Consider the following 14,399-nt stretch of genomic DNA (forward strand, 5'->3'; position numbering starts at 1 on the left):
TGTAAATTTTCTATATGAATGAAAAAAATATAAAGTCTTAGTTTAGTTGGCCTCACTGGTGAGTATTTTACCAAGCATGAGGGAAAAAAAAAAAAAAAAGCAAACATTTCCCATTTTGTTTTATAAGGATAACATTATTTTGTTTCCAAATTATAGGCCCTTCTCTTTCATAAATTTATATGTAGAATTCCTATATAAAAATTCCCAAATAGGGGCACCTGGGTGGCTCAGTGAGTTAAAGCCTCTGCCTTCGGCTCAGGTCATGTCCCAGGGTCCTGGGATCGAGCCCTGCATCGGGCTCTTTGCTCAGCATGCAGCCTGTTTCCTCTTCTCTCGCTGCCTGCCTCTCTGCCTACTTGTGATCCCTGTCTGTCAAATAAATAAATAAAATCTTTAAAAAATTCCCAAATAAAATTAATAAAAGAGTAATACATTGTGAACAAATAGGGTGTATGGCAGGAATTTAAAAGTTTTGGAAAGTACTGGAAATTTAACCAGTATTATTAATCACTTTAACAGAGGAAAGAAAAGAAATTGTGTGATTGCATAAAGTATGTTGAAATAGCATTTGATGGAATTCAATAATATTAGTAGATTGAGATTAGAAAGGAATTTATTTAACATGATAAATTATGTTAAAATGTAATGGGAATTATACAATAAGGTATGTTTACTTTTTCAGTTTTGGTATTTTTTTCTCTCCCTATTTTCAATCTCTTAATATTTAAAGAAGATTCCAGAAAAATAATTTTATATTCTATTGTATCATTTTCTGTTGTTGAAGTACAGTGACAGAATGGTGCAGTGAACAAGAATAAGGGCTTTAGTCTTAGATTTAATCATCACTCCATCAAGAAGCAATCTGTTAATTTCAGAGCAAGTTAATTAGCATCTCCAAGCCATATCTATCTATCTATATCTATATCCCTTTTTTTTAGAGAGAGAGTGCACATGTGGGAGTAGAGAGAGGGGGCCATGGGAGAGGGAGAGAGAATCATAAGCAGGCTCCATGCCCAGCACAGAGCCCAATGCAGGGCTCCATCTCCCAACCCTGAGATCATTAACAAAACTGAAATCAAGAGTTGGACATTTAACTGACTGATCCATCTAGGCACTCCATCTAAGCCATAGTTTGTTAAGAGAGTCAGAGAGACAGAGAAATGGAGGGAGAGAGGGAAAATGAGAAAACAAGAGAGCAAGGGAGAGGGAATGAATGAATGTCTATATCTGAAGGTTGTTATATGAATTCGTTATGATATGTAAAATCATCTAGCAAATCACCTCTTATACTTGTTTGTCCATACCTGTATTTCCCTAAACTGTCTATCATGTATATTGTATTAGTTTCCTAGACTTATTATAACAAAATATCATAAACTAGGTGGTTTAAGACAAGATAAATTTATTTTCTCACAATTTGGGAGGTTAGAAATCTGAAATGAAATATAAATAAAAGCAGGATTGATCCTTTCTTGAGACTCTACCAAGGAGTCTTGATCGCATTTGCAAAGACCTTATTTTCAAAAAAGGCTGTAGTCATAGATACTGAGGGTGAGAACTTCAGCTTGTGTTTTGGGGGGGACAAAATTCAACCCACAACAAAAAATCAAGCAGGCAGTAAACTGAGAAAAGCTAAGAGATGTGTGTAGAGTAGTAAATGAAACTATTAACAATGCCAGAACTAGAAACATATGTGATTCAGAATCCATTGTTTCTTCTCATATGCCAAGCTACTTAAAAAATCATCTTCATAATTACAAAGGTAAACTTTTAGTCTTGATTGTATATATGTGTATTCTAGTCTATATCCTTGGCTGGGTTTAGAACGTGTAAATAAATCATTTGAACTCAGAGAAAAATAATACATGAGTGTGAGTTGGCATGGGTCTATGTGAACACAAAGTGAAGGTGGCACATAGGCAGCCTGTGTGCCATTTCCAACCAGCGGAGAGATCTGTTTTGTCTCGTGCACAGTGGTCATGGAGGTTATTATTTTTAATGAGCTATGATTTTTAAAATCAGAAGATTTTCCTTCAGATTCCAGATTTCCAAATGCTCTTGAAAAGTCAAGATTTGACAACAGTGGATCCACATGACACAGGCTGCTAAGAGCTGAGGAATATATATTTATTTATATTTATCTTTATACGTATGTATTATAAATATATATATAATTTTTAGAGAAGTATGTGATTTTTAGTTGTCCACAGTGCCAATTAATCTTCATCATTTCCCCAGTTCTGTTTACTTAATTCATGTATATTGCATGCCAGACTTTGTCAGTCATTTCAATCTCCTTGATCTCTTGGTCTCTCCTTGATCTAGAGAAAATTAAATTGCCTAGCATTGCCTATAGTCTCATTCAGTGGGATGTCTAGATCAAGTGCACAAGCATAATTTAGGGTCCAGTTCATCTCTATTTTACTGTCATTTTTCCTTCAGCAAGAATAAATCTCTTATAAAATAAAACTCTTGTCAATTCTGAATTACAAGTAACTTTGAAAGCCCAACTTTTTTTTATATAAAAAAGTAGGTGTCTGAACTCTAATTTGTGAAGTTACAATGGAGTGTATCTAATATCTACCATTATCTTATTGCCAACATATTTAACTCTGTGTATGTGATCTGATTTATGAGATATATATTTGATTATTCAGATGAACAAAATATATTTCTCAGTTTTCTCTTATCTTCATCCATAGTTCCTGAAAGCACTTTAGGCTCCTAAAGGTGAAACGGGTGTTTTGTAATTAATGAAGGCCACATTTGGACCTCCTCCAAAGGTTGGGCTGGTTGCCAGAAAGACCAGCCATGTGGTCAGATGGTTGGAATTTTCAGTCCCACTCTTTCACCTTCAGGCCATGTGAAAAAGGCTAGAGGTTGAATCAACCAATGGCCAATGACTTGGTCAATTACAACTATGTGATGAAGCCTCCATAAAACCCCAAAAAGACTAGGCTCAGAGAGCTATTAGCATGCTTAACCCGTGGTAATCTGGTGAAGAGTGGTACTCTTGGAGAGGGCACAGAAGATCCAAGCTCTTTCCCACATCTAGCTCTATGTATCTCTTTATCTGGCTATTGGTTTGTATGCTTTGTCATGTCCCTTACTAAGCTGGTAAATATAAGTTAAGTGTTTCCCTGAGTCCTGTGAGTCACGCTAGAAAATTAAACAAATTCAAGGAAGAGGTCATTAGAACCACCAATCTGTAGCCAGTCAGATGCACAGGTAACAATAGCCTGGGGCTTACAACCTGAATATGAAGTGGAGGTTTGGGGGGCAGTCTTGCAGGACTAAATTTTTAATCTGTGGAATCTGATGGCATTCCTGGGTGGATAGTGTCATAATTAACTTGAATTCTTAGATACTCTGCTAGAGTCTGAGAATCGCTTGGTTTTGTGCTGGGGCAGGGTGGTGGTTTGGGCAGGGGACCCTCCCTCTCCAATTTTGGAACTAGATCCAGAAATACTAAAAGAGTTGGTGTCAGTAATGTTTGTGTGTGTATGTGATTACATATTTAAATACTTGTGTGTATATATGTGTGTATTTATAGGTTTAAATAATTACATATATAATAGGAAGCAAAAATAATATTAAGCAGATGCAACAGAGTAAAAAAAAAAAAAAAACTAAACTAGATAAGAAAGGTAAACATGGAAAGTAGAGGAGAAGGAGAGACCCCTACAAAAATAAGGAAGCTTAGTGATAGGAACAGGAAAGTGATAAGAATGGGAAACAAACAAGGAACAAACAAACTAAAATCACACAGGATGTGTTTAAAAAGCCAAATACCAAATATTTCACAGAAATCTGATTTTCCACAGATTTTTAGGAGTAGAAATAGCTTAAACGGATCAAGACACAAGGCTCTGAATCTTGCCATGTCATTAACTTCAGCACAATTCTCCAGCTCTTCACTTAAAAGCCATAGTAACGGAAATTAAAACAGGACTGGTTAAACAAATTAACTGATTGCTGGGACTCAATGAAAATATAAGTGTATGGCTAGATTCTGATGAATGAGAAAATTCATTTCCTGGAATCTGGCTGCTGTGAATGGAAGGGGTTGACTGTATGTGGGGGTGATGGTGGTGGTATGGAGACAGTTTCCATATAGAAGGAGACATAACTTTCTATAGGGGGATGATGAAGACAGGCTCAAGTATGCCACTCATCTTGAGAGAAACTCCCAAACAGGGGTTTCTGGTGGTAACTGCTATTCTTCTTCAGAAAGATTTTTCATCATTGATGGGGAAAGAGGGGTGGGAGTAGGCATGGCAGAACATACCCAGGTGTTAGTGCTGCCCTAAATTTAAAAACATTGTCCATCAGACAGACACACACTGCAAGGTTCCCACAGTGAAACCTCTTTAGCAGGTGCATCCTTTAGAACTTAACCACTAGTCTTAAGTACCTCTTCATCTGCTTCTCTATTATAGCTTGGTAACTTAACAATTTCCATTATTCTAATTATTTGTAGCCATTTTAAAATCACATTCTATCTTATGATTACTGAAAAACTATATACTCACGTGAAAGTAGATTACTTTTATATGATGCTGAAGATTTTTTTTTCCCATGGAGTATGACATGTAACATACTGAGTTTGCTTATTTCTCCTGAAAGTACCATGGTCAACTTCGTAGGAAATTATGTGGATTTTTCTATATTTAAATTGCAGTGTGGTTTTTTTTTTCTCCAGCTTATACCTGAGTCTAAATCCCTATACTTGATTGCATTGCCTTGCATTTAGAAATTTCTCTAGTTGTTGTGCTCAAAATGAGGTATTTATAGCAGCATGTTCATTAACTATCCATCAACTTTTTAAACTAGAAATCTCATATTGGTTTATATAAAAGAAACCAGATAGAGATATTTAGCCACAAACCAAGTAGCAAGGGTTATATTTATTTTTAAAATAAATAAGTTGGTGAACTAAACAGTAGCATTCCAATGATGCAACAACGATACTGTAATTGGTTAGAGGAATTCATTATTAATCTGAAATTTAGCTGAGAATATCATGTAATCTGATCTCTCCCTAGTAAGGCCATTATTTCAGCTGAAAAAATGGCTTCATTTTGGTTACCTACATCATAGCAAACAGAAAAATACCCTGAGTGACAAATCTTATTGCTCTTTTAAATTGTTTACTATCTTTAGTAGAAATATATTAGATGCGTATCAACTCATATCCCTCCTCCTCATTATTACCATGCATTTCTTCTTAAATTATTTATACTAGTAAAGTTAAAGCCACCTTCTAAATTCATATTAATTTGGGGATTCATGGGTGTCTCAAAGACTCCACTTTGCCTTAATGTTAATTGAGAAAGTAGGTGTTTACACTGATTTCCTAATGTTAAAGCACAAGCTATGATTGCAGCAATAAACACAGAGTCTCTCTGTATTCATTTATCAGTCAGAAAAATCTTATCACTTAGTTTCATTTATTTTTAGTGTGGAGTCAGTTTCCATGTTAGAATGTTCATTAATATTTAATACCTTATGGAATATATTTGTTTATGGAGATCATACATTTCTATTTTCATTGTTGCAAAATGTTTACCAGTTTATGGCATGAGATATTACTTATGTTTCCATATTTGGGTTGTCAGAAATTCTCCCAATCAGACATAATCATAAACAACCATCTTGATTTCACAATTATCTCATTTGTTCTGAGTTGTAGCAAGGGGCAAGAGTTAAAATCCTTCACACATTACTGTAGCCTAAAATTGGTAGATTCTCTAAGGTGACTTGACAGGAAGTAACTCTAGTTTTCATCTTTCTAGAAAAATACTAGATTGGTCTGACAAATGTTAAATTGCCTCAAAATAAGATCTGTAGGAATAATTTTACATTTTACCCACAAATAACAACAGAATAAAACATTAAAGAATCTCACCTGTTTCCATTAAGATATTTCATACAGTATTTGTCATTAAGAATGACATTATAACATTAAAAACTTGCCATTTAATTTCCCAGATTCCTCTTGATGAAACCCTTAGGAAGGAAAAAAGAATTGACATTCATTAGCATCTGCATTGTGCCAAGAAGTGTGCTCAGTATATTTGATCATTTGATGAAAGTCATATAATAAAGTGTTTAACACCACAGGCATCAATTTGTATCCTTCCTTGCACTTATACCTGCTAAATGTGAGCTTGAGTGGGTCAGTCCCTCTGTGCTTCACTTTTCTCATTGGCAAAATAAGTGAAATTCTGGAATTTACCTCTTAGATTTGTTTTGAGTCATAAACTAAGTTAATGTAAGTAAAACACTTGAAGTGCTGTTTGGCATGGAGTAGGCACTTAACATTAAACTTTGGTGTTATCCCCATCAAATCTTGTGAAGTGAGATGCCATTATTCTTATTTAATTGATGAGAAAACTCAACTAAGTCTCAGAAAGTTGGAGCAGTTTATGTAGAAACAACACAGGAAGTCATACTTTGGAATAAAGTAAGAGCTTTAATCATCAAATTATGTTCAGATTTTTTTTCCCTATTCTAAGGACATACTGATAGTTTCCTCTCTGCATATTAACTGAAAAAAATCCCAAACAGATCTGTGGCTGTCCGTGTTCCTTAGACTAGCTAGATACAGTAGTTACTTTAAATCTGATAATTGCAAAGCAGATAACTCCAGCACATAATGTAGTTCCTCAGTCTAGATTGTGTGTGCGTGTGTGCATATGTGTGTGTAAGGGGTGGGCACAGAGGACTTTTTGTTTTAAAACTTACACATGAGGGGCACCTGGGTGGGTTAAAGCCTCTGCCTTCGGCTCAGGTCATGATCCCAGGGTCCTGGGATCGAGCCCCACATCAGGCTTTCTGCTCAGCAGGGAGCCTGCTTCCCTTCCTCTTTCTCTGTGCCTGCCTCTCTGGCTACTTGTAATCTCTGTCTATCAAATAAATAAATAAATAAATAAATCTTTAAAGCTTACGCATGAGGAATAAGAATTTTAATGCACATTTGAATCAAAACCACAGAAGAGAGCCCAATTAAAGCTATGATCCAATGGGAGATCTCTGTGTCCCAACTGAAGAGAAGACCAAAATTTACAAGGGCAAAATTAAACCAGATAATTGTTCAGGTCATATACAACAGGGGCAATTGATTTTTTTTTTTGATGATTCCAGATAAAAGATAGGGTTTTGTCTCTTATGAGTTCTTGTAGAAATCTGCCATCACCATAGGATTCATTGGTGAATACACATATAAGATCTGAGGGGCATCATGGAAACTTTAGATTCAATTCTTTTTTTTTTTTTAAGATTTTATTTATTTATTTGACAGAGATCACAAGTAGGCAGAGAGGAGAGAGGCAGGCGGGGGGGGGGGGGGGGAGCAGGCTCTCCGCTGAGCAAAGAGCCTGATGCGGGACTCGATCCCAGGACCCTGAGATCATGACCTGAGCCGAAGGCAGCGGCCCAACCCACTGAGCCACCCAGGCGCCCCTAGATTCAATTCTTAAAGATTGATTTTCCATTCCATTTACTTTTGCAGTATGGTTTACCTCTGTACTAGACATATATGGGTATATCTTTTTTTTTTTAAGATTTTATTTATTTATTTGATAGAGAGATCACAAGTAGTCAGAGAGGCAGGCAGAGAGAGAGAGAGGGAAGCAGGCTCCCTGCTAAGCAGAGAGCCTGATGCAGGGATCGATCCCAGGACCCTGAGATCATGATCAGAGCCGAAGGTAGAGGCTTCAACCCACTGAGCCACCCAGGCACCCCCATATGGGTATATCTTATGTGCTGTTTTCTCTAGAAGCTATTGGTAAATGATAGAAAAATTCTTTAAAAAGACCCTGAATTAAATAGACTATTTTGGGTGGAGGGGGGTCCAAATTCACTTAATGACTGCATAAACTTAGGTTAGGTGTTATTTTTGAGACTTAGCTTTACATTATTTAAATTTTCAAAAAGTCAGGTTAACAGTTATTATTTCAGTCCATTCCCTGAGAAATCCTATGGAATGAGTTGGCAATCACGAGTATTCCTATTTTAAGGCCATAAAATCTAGATTTCAGAGACTTCCATTGAGTCAAACAGAACAGAGTAGGTTTGAAACTAATAAAAATAGTTGGTATATACTCAACACAGTTCTAAATATCTTATGCCCACTTATTTGATCTTCACAATATCAAACAGATATGGGAGCTAATAATGAATCCATTTTACAGATGAGGTGACTGAGGCATCATAAGGTAAATTATCTTACTAAAGGTCACCACTAATGATGGCAGAGATGGAACTCAAGCCCAGACAACCTGATTCTAGTGCCCGAACACTTAATCGCGTGACACACTGCCTTTCTAAGGATAATAAAATCATAAAACTTTTGGTTCCTGCCTTCAAGTTATTTAGACTCTTTTACAAAGGTAGCGAAAGTATAAATACACTTATCATAAGAATGAGCTATGGTTTCTTTGGAAGGAATAGAATATTGCATTTGAAATGTATATTATTTGAATACTCCTGAATTTGTCTTGTTCTTACAGTCTTGCTTTATAGAGCCTAGAGGCAGATAATAGACTTATCCTACAGCATTTGAGGCTGGAACTCTTAGGGTTGTGGTGTTGAAATAAATATGTCTGCTGTTTCTGCTCTAAAACTAACCCAGGCTAAGAATATAATAGGGTTAGGAATTTAAATGTCCATAGCACTCAAACTGTAATTTAAAGCCACACACTTCGGACTTTTCTACCACCTATTCTGCAAGCTCTCTGAGAGTTAACTCCTTTGTCACCGAACCCAGCAATGCCTACTGGGCATGCCCAATGATTTGGTTAGAGCTTCCCATAGAGTTTCACTTCCTTTAGGTTTTACCAGCTGCAAAAGAAAGGAGGAGACGGAGACAAGAGTTAAACAGGTAGAGAACTTGATTCAGCTCAGAATGCCAGTGGCCAAGGCGAGCACGGAAAGCTGGAGAAGACAAGAGGCTGTCGCAGAAAGCACCCTGTCAGACAGACTTGAGTCTGGTCTCCAAGTTGGCGCGTTAGCCGGGTAGGTCCCTCTCACGTCTTCCTGGCACAGCCTAGGCAGATCGTGAAGGTTTGAAGAGATCACTCAGGTTAGGTCCACAGTAAGGGGTGGGGCAGGGACGTTGGATCTGGGGGAAATGCCAGCGACTGTGTGAGTCTTGCCTGTCCCTGCATTCCTCGAAAAGCTGCAGCTTTTCAGGGGTTCGGAACAGGAGACCAAAGCGCGCAAGTAAAACCAGAGCTCATCTTAATCACCGACTCCTTGCCCCCCTCCTTTTAGCTGCCGAGCTCTTCCCTGGCACCCTTTCAGGTACCCTCGCCCAATCACGACTAAACCCCGGAGAAGTGGAATCTCCACACAGGTTTCCGTGGGTCTAGCAGGGGCCTGGGCATGCTCAGTAGGCTACGTGGTTCTCCGGTTCTCTCCCTTTCTCTCTCTCTCTCTCTCTCTCTTTCTCTCTGTTTCTCTCTCTCTCTCTCTCTCTCTCTCTCTCGAGGGTGGGTGGTGACAAGTTAGAAGCTCTTGCGGCAGGTCCCCGCCTCCAGGATCGGGCTTCCCCTGCAAAGGGACGAAGCAAAGGTATAAACACCTCCCGCCGCAGCATCCCGACCTGGAGGGGCTGTGCCCGCCGGCCGAGCCCACCAGTATCCTCGCCTGAGGACGGCCCGCCGCTCTCCATGGTACTGCGGAGAGCTCAGCTCCGCCCTTCTCTTTCAGAAGGACAGCACCCGGCGTCACGTAACCCAGCCTTCTCAGGCTCCACCACTGCCTCCTCCTTCCCAGCTCTTTCCCTCTCTTCCTCCTCCTCCTGCTCCCCTCCGTTGCCTGTTTTCCCCTCCCGCACTCCTGGAGATAGACGCTCAAGCCTGACGCCTCTGAAAAGGCAGCGGCAGTCGCCTTATCCACAGACCTCAGGAAATTCGCTTTGACCGATGCATGCTTCAGGCTCTGGGTCGAGCTAAGGGGAATAACCGGGCAGGTAAAGAAGCTCAATTTGGGTTGGGGGAGGGGATGGGGCGAGGCAACCTGGAGAAGGATATATTTCCCCCTAGTAACTGAGCCAGGATCTGCCACAAATGCACAAGGAAGGATGGGTGGTGGGAGGGTGGAGGAGTATAGATCTTCGTTGTTTTGCATGAAGCTTTTTAAATAGATGGCAAGAAGATGAGATGGTGGAACTGAGGTAGTAACTTAAAGGCTGAATGCAGTGATTTATTGGCAAAAGAAAGAAAACAGACAAGTTAGAAACCAAAGCAATAAAATATGTCTGTATCTACATCTTTATTTCTCTTCCCCATGAGCCCTTAATTTGTGCAGTTGACTCCAGGCTCCAAGAAACTGCACTGGTATTAGAGATGGAGCTTAGAGACTGGGCGGGAAAGCCAGGGAGAATTTGGGTGTGCATTGGTATTGAGGGACTTTGTAAAAGCGAGGGGGGAAAAGGTACTTCTAAAAATTATCCCAAAGATTTCAGTTTCTTTGTGGTGGCATGTATTGAAGGATGCATGGAAAGATACGTGTGCATATGTGTATGTGTGTTATAAACATATTAAAATAAATGCAACTGCAGCGGATGAGCATACTGTATTGATCCTTCCAGTGGCTTGGGAATGAATTTGATTCTGGAAATGAAAGAAAAGATTAATGAGGCTGTTAGTCTGCTTTTGAATTAGAGCGCTTCTTCCTTTGGCTGCATTAGGTTGTTTTTCAGATCCTTTTATTTCATCCTCTAATTTGTGAACTCACCAGGTTTTTCCGGCACCTAGAGAGAATCCTTTCTCCATATAAATACAGATACTCTCTCACACACAATGAGCTTCCTCTAAGAACTGGGAGAGTCAGTTGACCTCCCCAGTGGTAAGAATATATATGTGTTCCCCCCAACTCTCTATCTCTTAAAAAAATTGTCAAGGTGTGCATTAGTGGAGGAGGGCAGGAGAGGAGGTGAAGAAAGATTTTGTGATCCATATAATATTAATTAATAAAATAATCGGCTCTAGTTGAGTCACACACACACACACACACACACACACACACACAAAGGTTTTCTAACACATAAGCTTCTGGATGGTTTCAAAGCACTACTCTTAATCTTAAAATTCCAGATTTATTTTGCAAATGACTGAAAAATTGGCAGATGTCCGAGTCCACTTATAAAATGAGAGTATATTGAATAATATGCTATCTTAGGATGATTTTTAAGAGCACCTTTCTTTGGGCTTGGCACAGAAGTAGACAAGATATGGCTGGTGATTGCTGATGGTGTGAAATGTATCAGCCATAATAAATAAGCAATTGAGATTTTTATGTCTTTTTTATTTCTACTGGGCAATGTGTATGTATGTGCTGTGCTGTATCTGTGTTGAAAAAGAGAGAACCAGTCATCAATTTCATCTGGGGAGGAACTTGAAGTGGGATCCCCTGGCTTGGTGGTGGCTCTCAGCTGACACCTGTAGGGATTGCTCTGTACTGAAGAGAAATGCTCTCAGCTCCCTCCATGGAGGAGCAGCAGCACAATGCGGTGCCATAAATTACTGCTAGTTTCAGCTTGTAGGAAAAAAAAGTGTTAATTGGATAGTGAGCTTCTATGTCCAGGCAATAAATGTGTGTGTGTATGTGTGTGCAGGGAAGTGGTGTAGTATAGTGGGAAAAGCTGAGGGAAATGCATGTGTTTGCTTGACATGACCAAATGAACCATTTGTGTGGGTTTTTTTCCTTTCTTTCTTTTTTTTGGGTGTGTGTGTGTGTGTGTGTGTGTCAAAATGTGAGAGTAATGTTTTTGGTTGGAAAAAAAAAGACTTAAAAGCAACTCACTAGTTATGATTTCTGTACCAATTCAGGAACCTGTCAGATTAGAGTTAAATAAAGAGGTAATTTTATAGTGAGTGATTCAAAGATATGACTTTATATTCTAGCATTCTGGAGGCATAGCAGCTAAGGTGACACACATGCCAACTACTGTTCTGACCACACAAATTCCAAGAACTGACAGCTACATAAGGACTTGAAGAGGAGTTAAGATCACTGCTGGCAAAATATTAAATACTTTACCCATCTTTAAAGGAGTTAATATTATGGCAATTGAGACATAAATGCTACCTCAAATAGATAGGACTCCAGTTAGATGACCTCTCCTATAACAGATTATTCCTTTAATAAAAGGAGGAAAATACTGTTTGAAATTTAAAAGAGAATCCCAAGAAACTGTTGATATTCTTTCTGTGAAAAATATAAAATGGTAAGAACGCTATACAAATCCAAGCCAGCAGCTTCCAGTTGCAGTTTGATCTGCCTTGCCTGTTGTAAAATATATATTAACTGAGTTTTGACTAGGTTGTATTTTTATTGTCCATATTATCAGTACACATCATAAGCAGAAGTCCCTAAAAGCGTCTTTTCTTCTTCTTATATTTTAAAAATTAAACTTTCTCAGGAAAAGTAAAAGATAACCATAAACCTAGATCTATAAAATTCTGAGAGGGTTACCTATTAACAGTTATAATAAACTGCAAGGGGGTAATGACAGATTGTAAAAGTGCAATATTAACTATTAGGAGACATTAGGTCTTCCTTGATAGATCAGGACAAACAAGCCCCTTCCAGTAAGGTTAACTCTGGTTTCCTAAGAACTCTGGTTATTTACCTGGTTTCTGAACTGAATAATGATTTATATGATACTATAAATGACTTTAGAATTTAATTTTTATTTTAATTTTCTGCAGATTTTCTGGGTCCTTATAAAAAGACAAAACCAAAATGCATCACCAACACACAACAAACTGATATGCTGGCATCTTAGCTTGGCCTTGCAGAGGGAGAGAGGAAAGAAGAGGAGCTGTTGTGACACCTAACAGCTTCTGGCTATTCCACAGCTTCTGGGTTCAAAACTTACTGTTGGGGAGGGAAAAAGAGAAGTAAAATCCAGCCTGTGAGGCCATGCATAAGGAATTCTGCGTTGGCTACAGTGATGCAGGAAGCCCATGATATGACAGAAGAAGCAGGCCTTTGAAGCTGCTCAGGGGTTAAGTGGTGCCCGTACAGAGGCAAGGAACCTTTCTCTCCCTTCTGGTTTGGGACAGCACATCTGGAGGAGAAACACTTGAGGCATTTACAAGTATCCAAGGATCCTGGTTCATTGCTGATTTCTTGTATTTCCCTGAGAAGTATTTGCTTCTCAACAGTCTAACTGCTTCGCTTTTGCCAGGTACCAGGGATGGTACCTGGTAGATGAGAGTATTTGAGGAGTGAAGCATCTGTTGACACCACTGATGCCCTTGAACTAGGTCATGGGACTCAGATGGATAAGTGACTTCCCTTGACCTTCTGTTAACGCCTTTTCCAGAACGTTGCTTCCAAAGTGTATCCTCCCTTTGGTCTGGAAGATCTGCTGCTGCCCTGTACAACTTGGGTCTACGTTTTCCAGTTGGGAGGGGACTATCGGGAGAGAGGGAGGGGTTGCTGGAAGAAGAAGAAGAAAAAAAGAGCTAGATAAAGGAGGGTGCATCCCTCCCACTCCTGCCCATCCCCTTACCCTACTTGTTTCCGGACCCTTATTTCTACATCACGGTGTCCAGGACCATTTTGACCCTGTCGGCCCCGGCACCCCCCCGCCGCACCCCAGCCCCGAGCATGGGGACGGCGCTTCTCCAGCGCGGGGGCTGCTTTCTCCTGTGCCTCTCGCTGCTGCTCCTGGGCTGCTGGGCAGAGCTGGGCAGCGGGCTGGAGTTCCCGGGCGCTGAGGGCCAGTGGACGCGCTTCCCGAAGTGGAACGCCTGCTGCGAGAGCGAGATGAGCTTCCAGCTCAAGACGCGCAGCGCCCGCGGCCTAGTGCTCTACTTCGACGACGAGGGCTTCTGCGACTTCCTGGAGCTCATCCTGACGCGCGGCGGCCGCCTGCAGCTCAGCTTCTCCATCTTCTGCGCGGAGCCGGCCACGCTGCTGGCTGACACGCCCGTCAACGACGGCGCATGGCACAACGTGCGCATCCGCCGGCAGTTCCGCAACACGACGCTCTTCATCGACCAGGTGGAGGCCAAGTGGGTGGAGGTCAAGTCGAAGCGCAGGGACATGACGGTGTTCAGCGGGCTCTTCGTGGGGGGGCTGCCCCCGGAACTGCGCGCCGCGGCGCTCAAGCTGACGCTGGCCTCCGTGAGGGAGCGCGAGCCCTTTAAAGGGTGGATTCGCGACGTGAGGGTCAACTCCTCCCAGGCGCTGCCCGTGGACAGCGGCGAGGTGAAGCTGGACGACGAGCCGCCCAACAGCGGCGGGGGGAGCCCGTGTGAGGCTGGTGAGGAGGGCGAGGGCGGGGTGTGCCTCAACGGAGGCGTGTGCTCCGTGGTGGACGACCAGGCGGTGTGCGACTGCTCGCGAACCGGCTTCCGCGGCAAGGACTGCAGCCAAGG

General features: G+C 40.8%; 1 protein-coding gene across 33 annotated transcripts in view; it reads left to right on the forward strand.

Annotated features, from left to right (window-relative positions):
* The first annotated feature begins 9,523 nt into the window (after positions 1–9,523).
* The window catches only part of NRXN1 (neurexin 1), a 1,174,729-nt gene continuing 1,169,853 nt past the window's right edge, over positions 9,524–14,399 (forward strand). For 11 of the 33 annotated variants that reach the window (XM_082745344.1, XM_082745355.1, XM_082745358.1 and 8 more), the window contains exons 1-2: positions 9,547–9,976; positions 12,720–14,398. In XM_082745344.1, the coding sequence (XP_082601470.1) occupies positions 13,627–14,398 (772 nt within the window). In that variant the 5' untranslated portion in view covers positions 9,547–9,976; positions 12,720–13,626. Of the gene's footprint in view, positions 9,977–12,719; position 14,399 lie in introns of all 33 variants that reach the window. The other 22 variants (XM_082745377.1, XM_082745380.1, XM_082745366.1 and 19 more) reach the window with 5 other exon arrangements.

The sequence above is a fragment of the Mustela nivalis genome (genome assembly GCF_964662115.1).
Source record: "Mustela nivalis genome assembly, chromosome: 8".
Lineage (NCBI taxonomy): Eukaryota > Metazoa > Chordata > Mammalia > Carnivora > Mustelidae > Mustela > Mustela nivalis.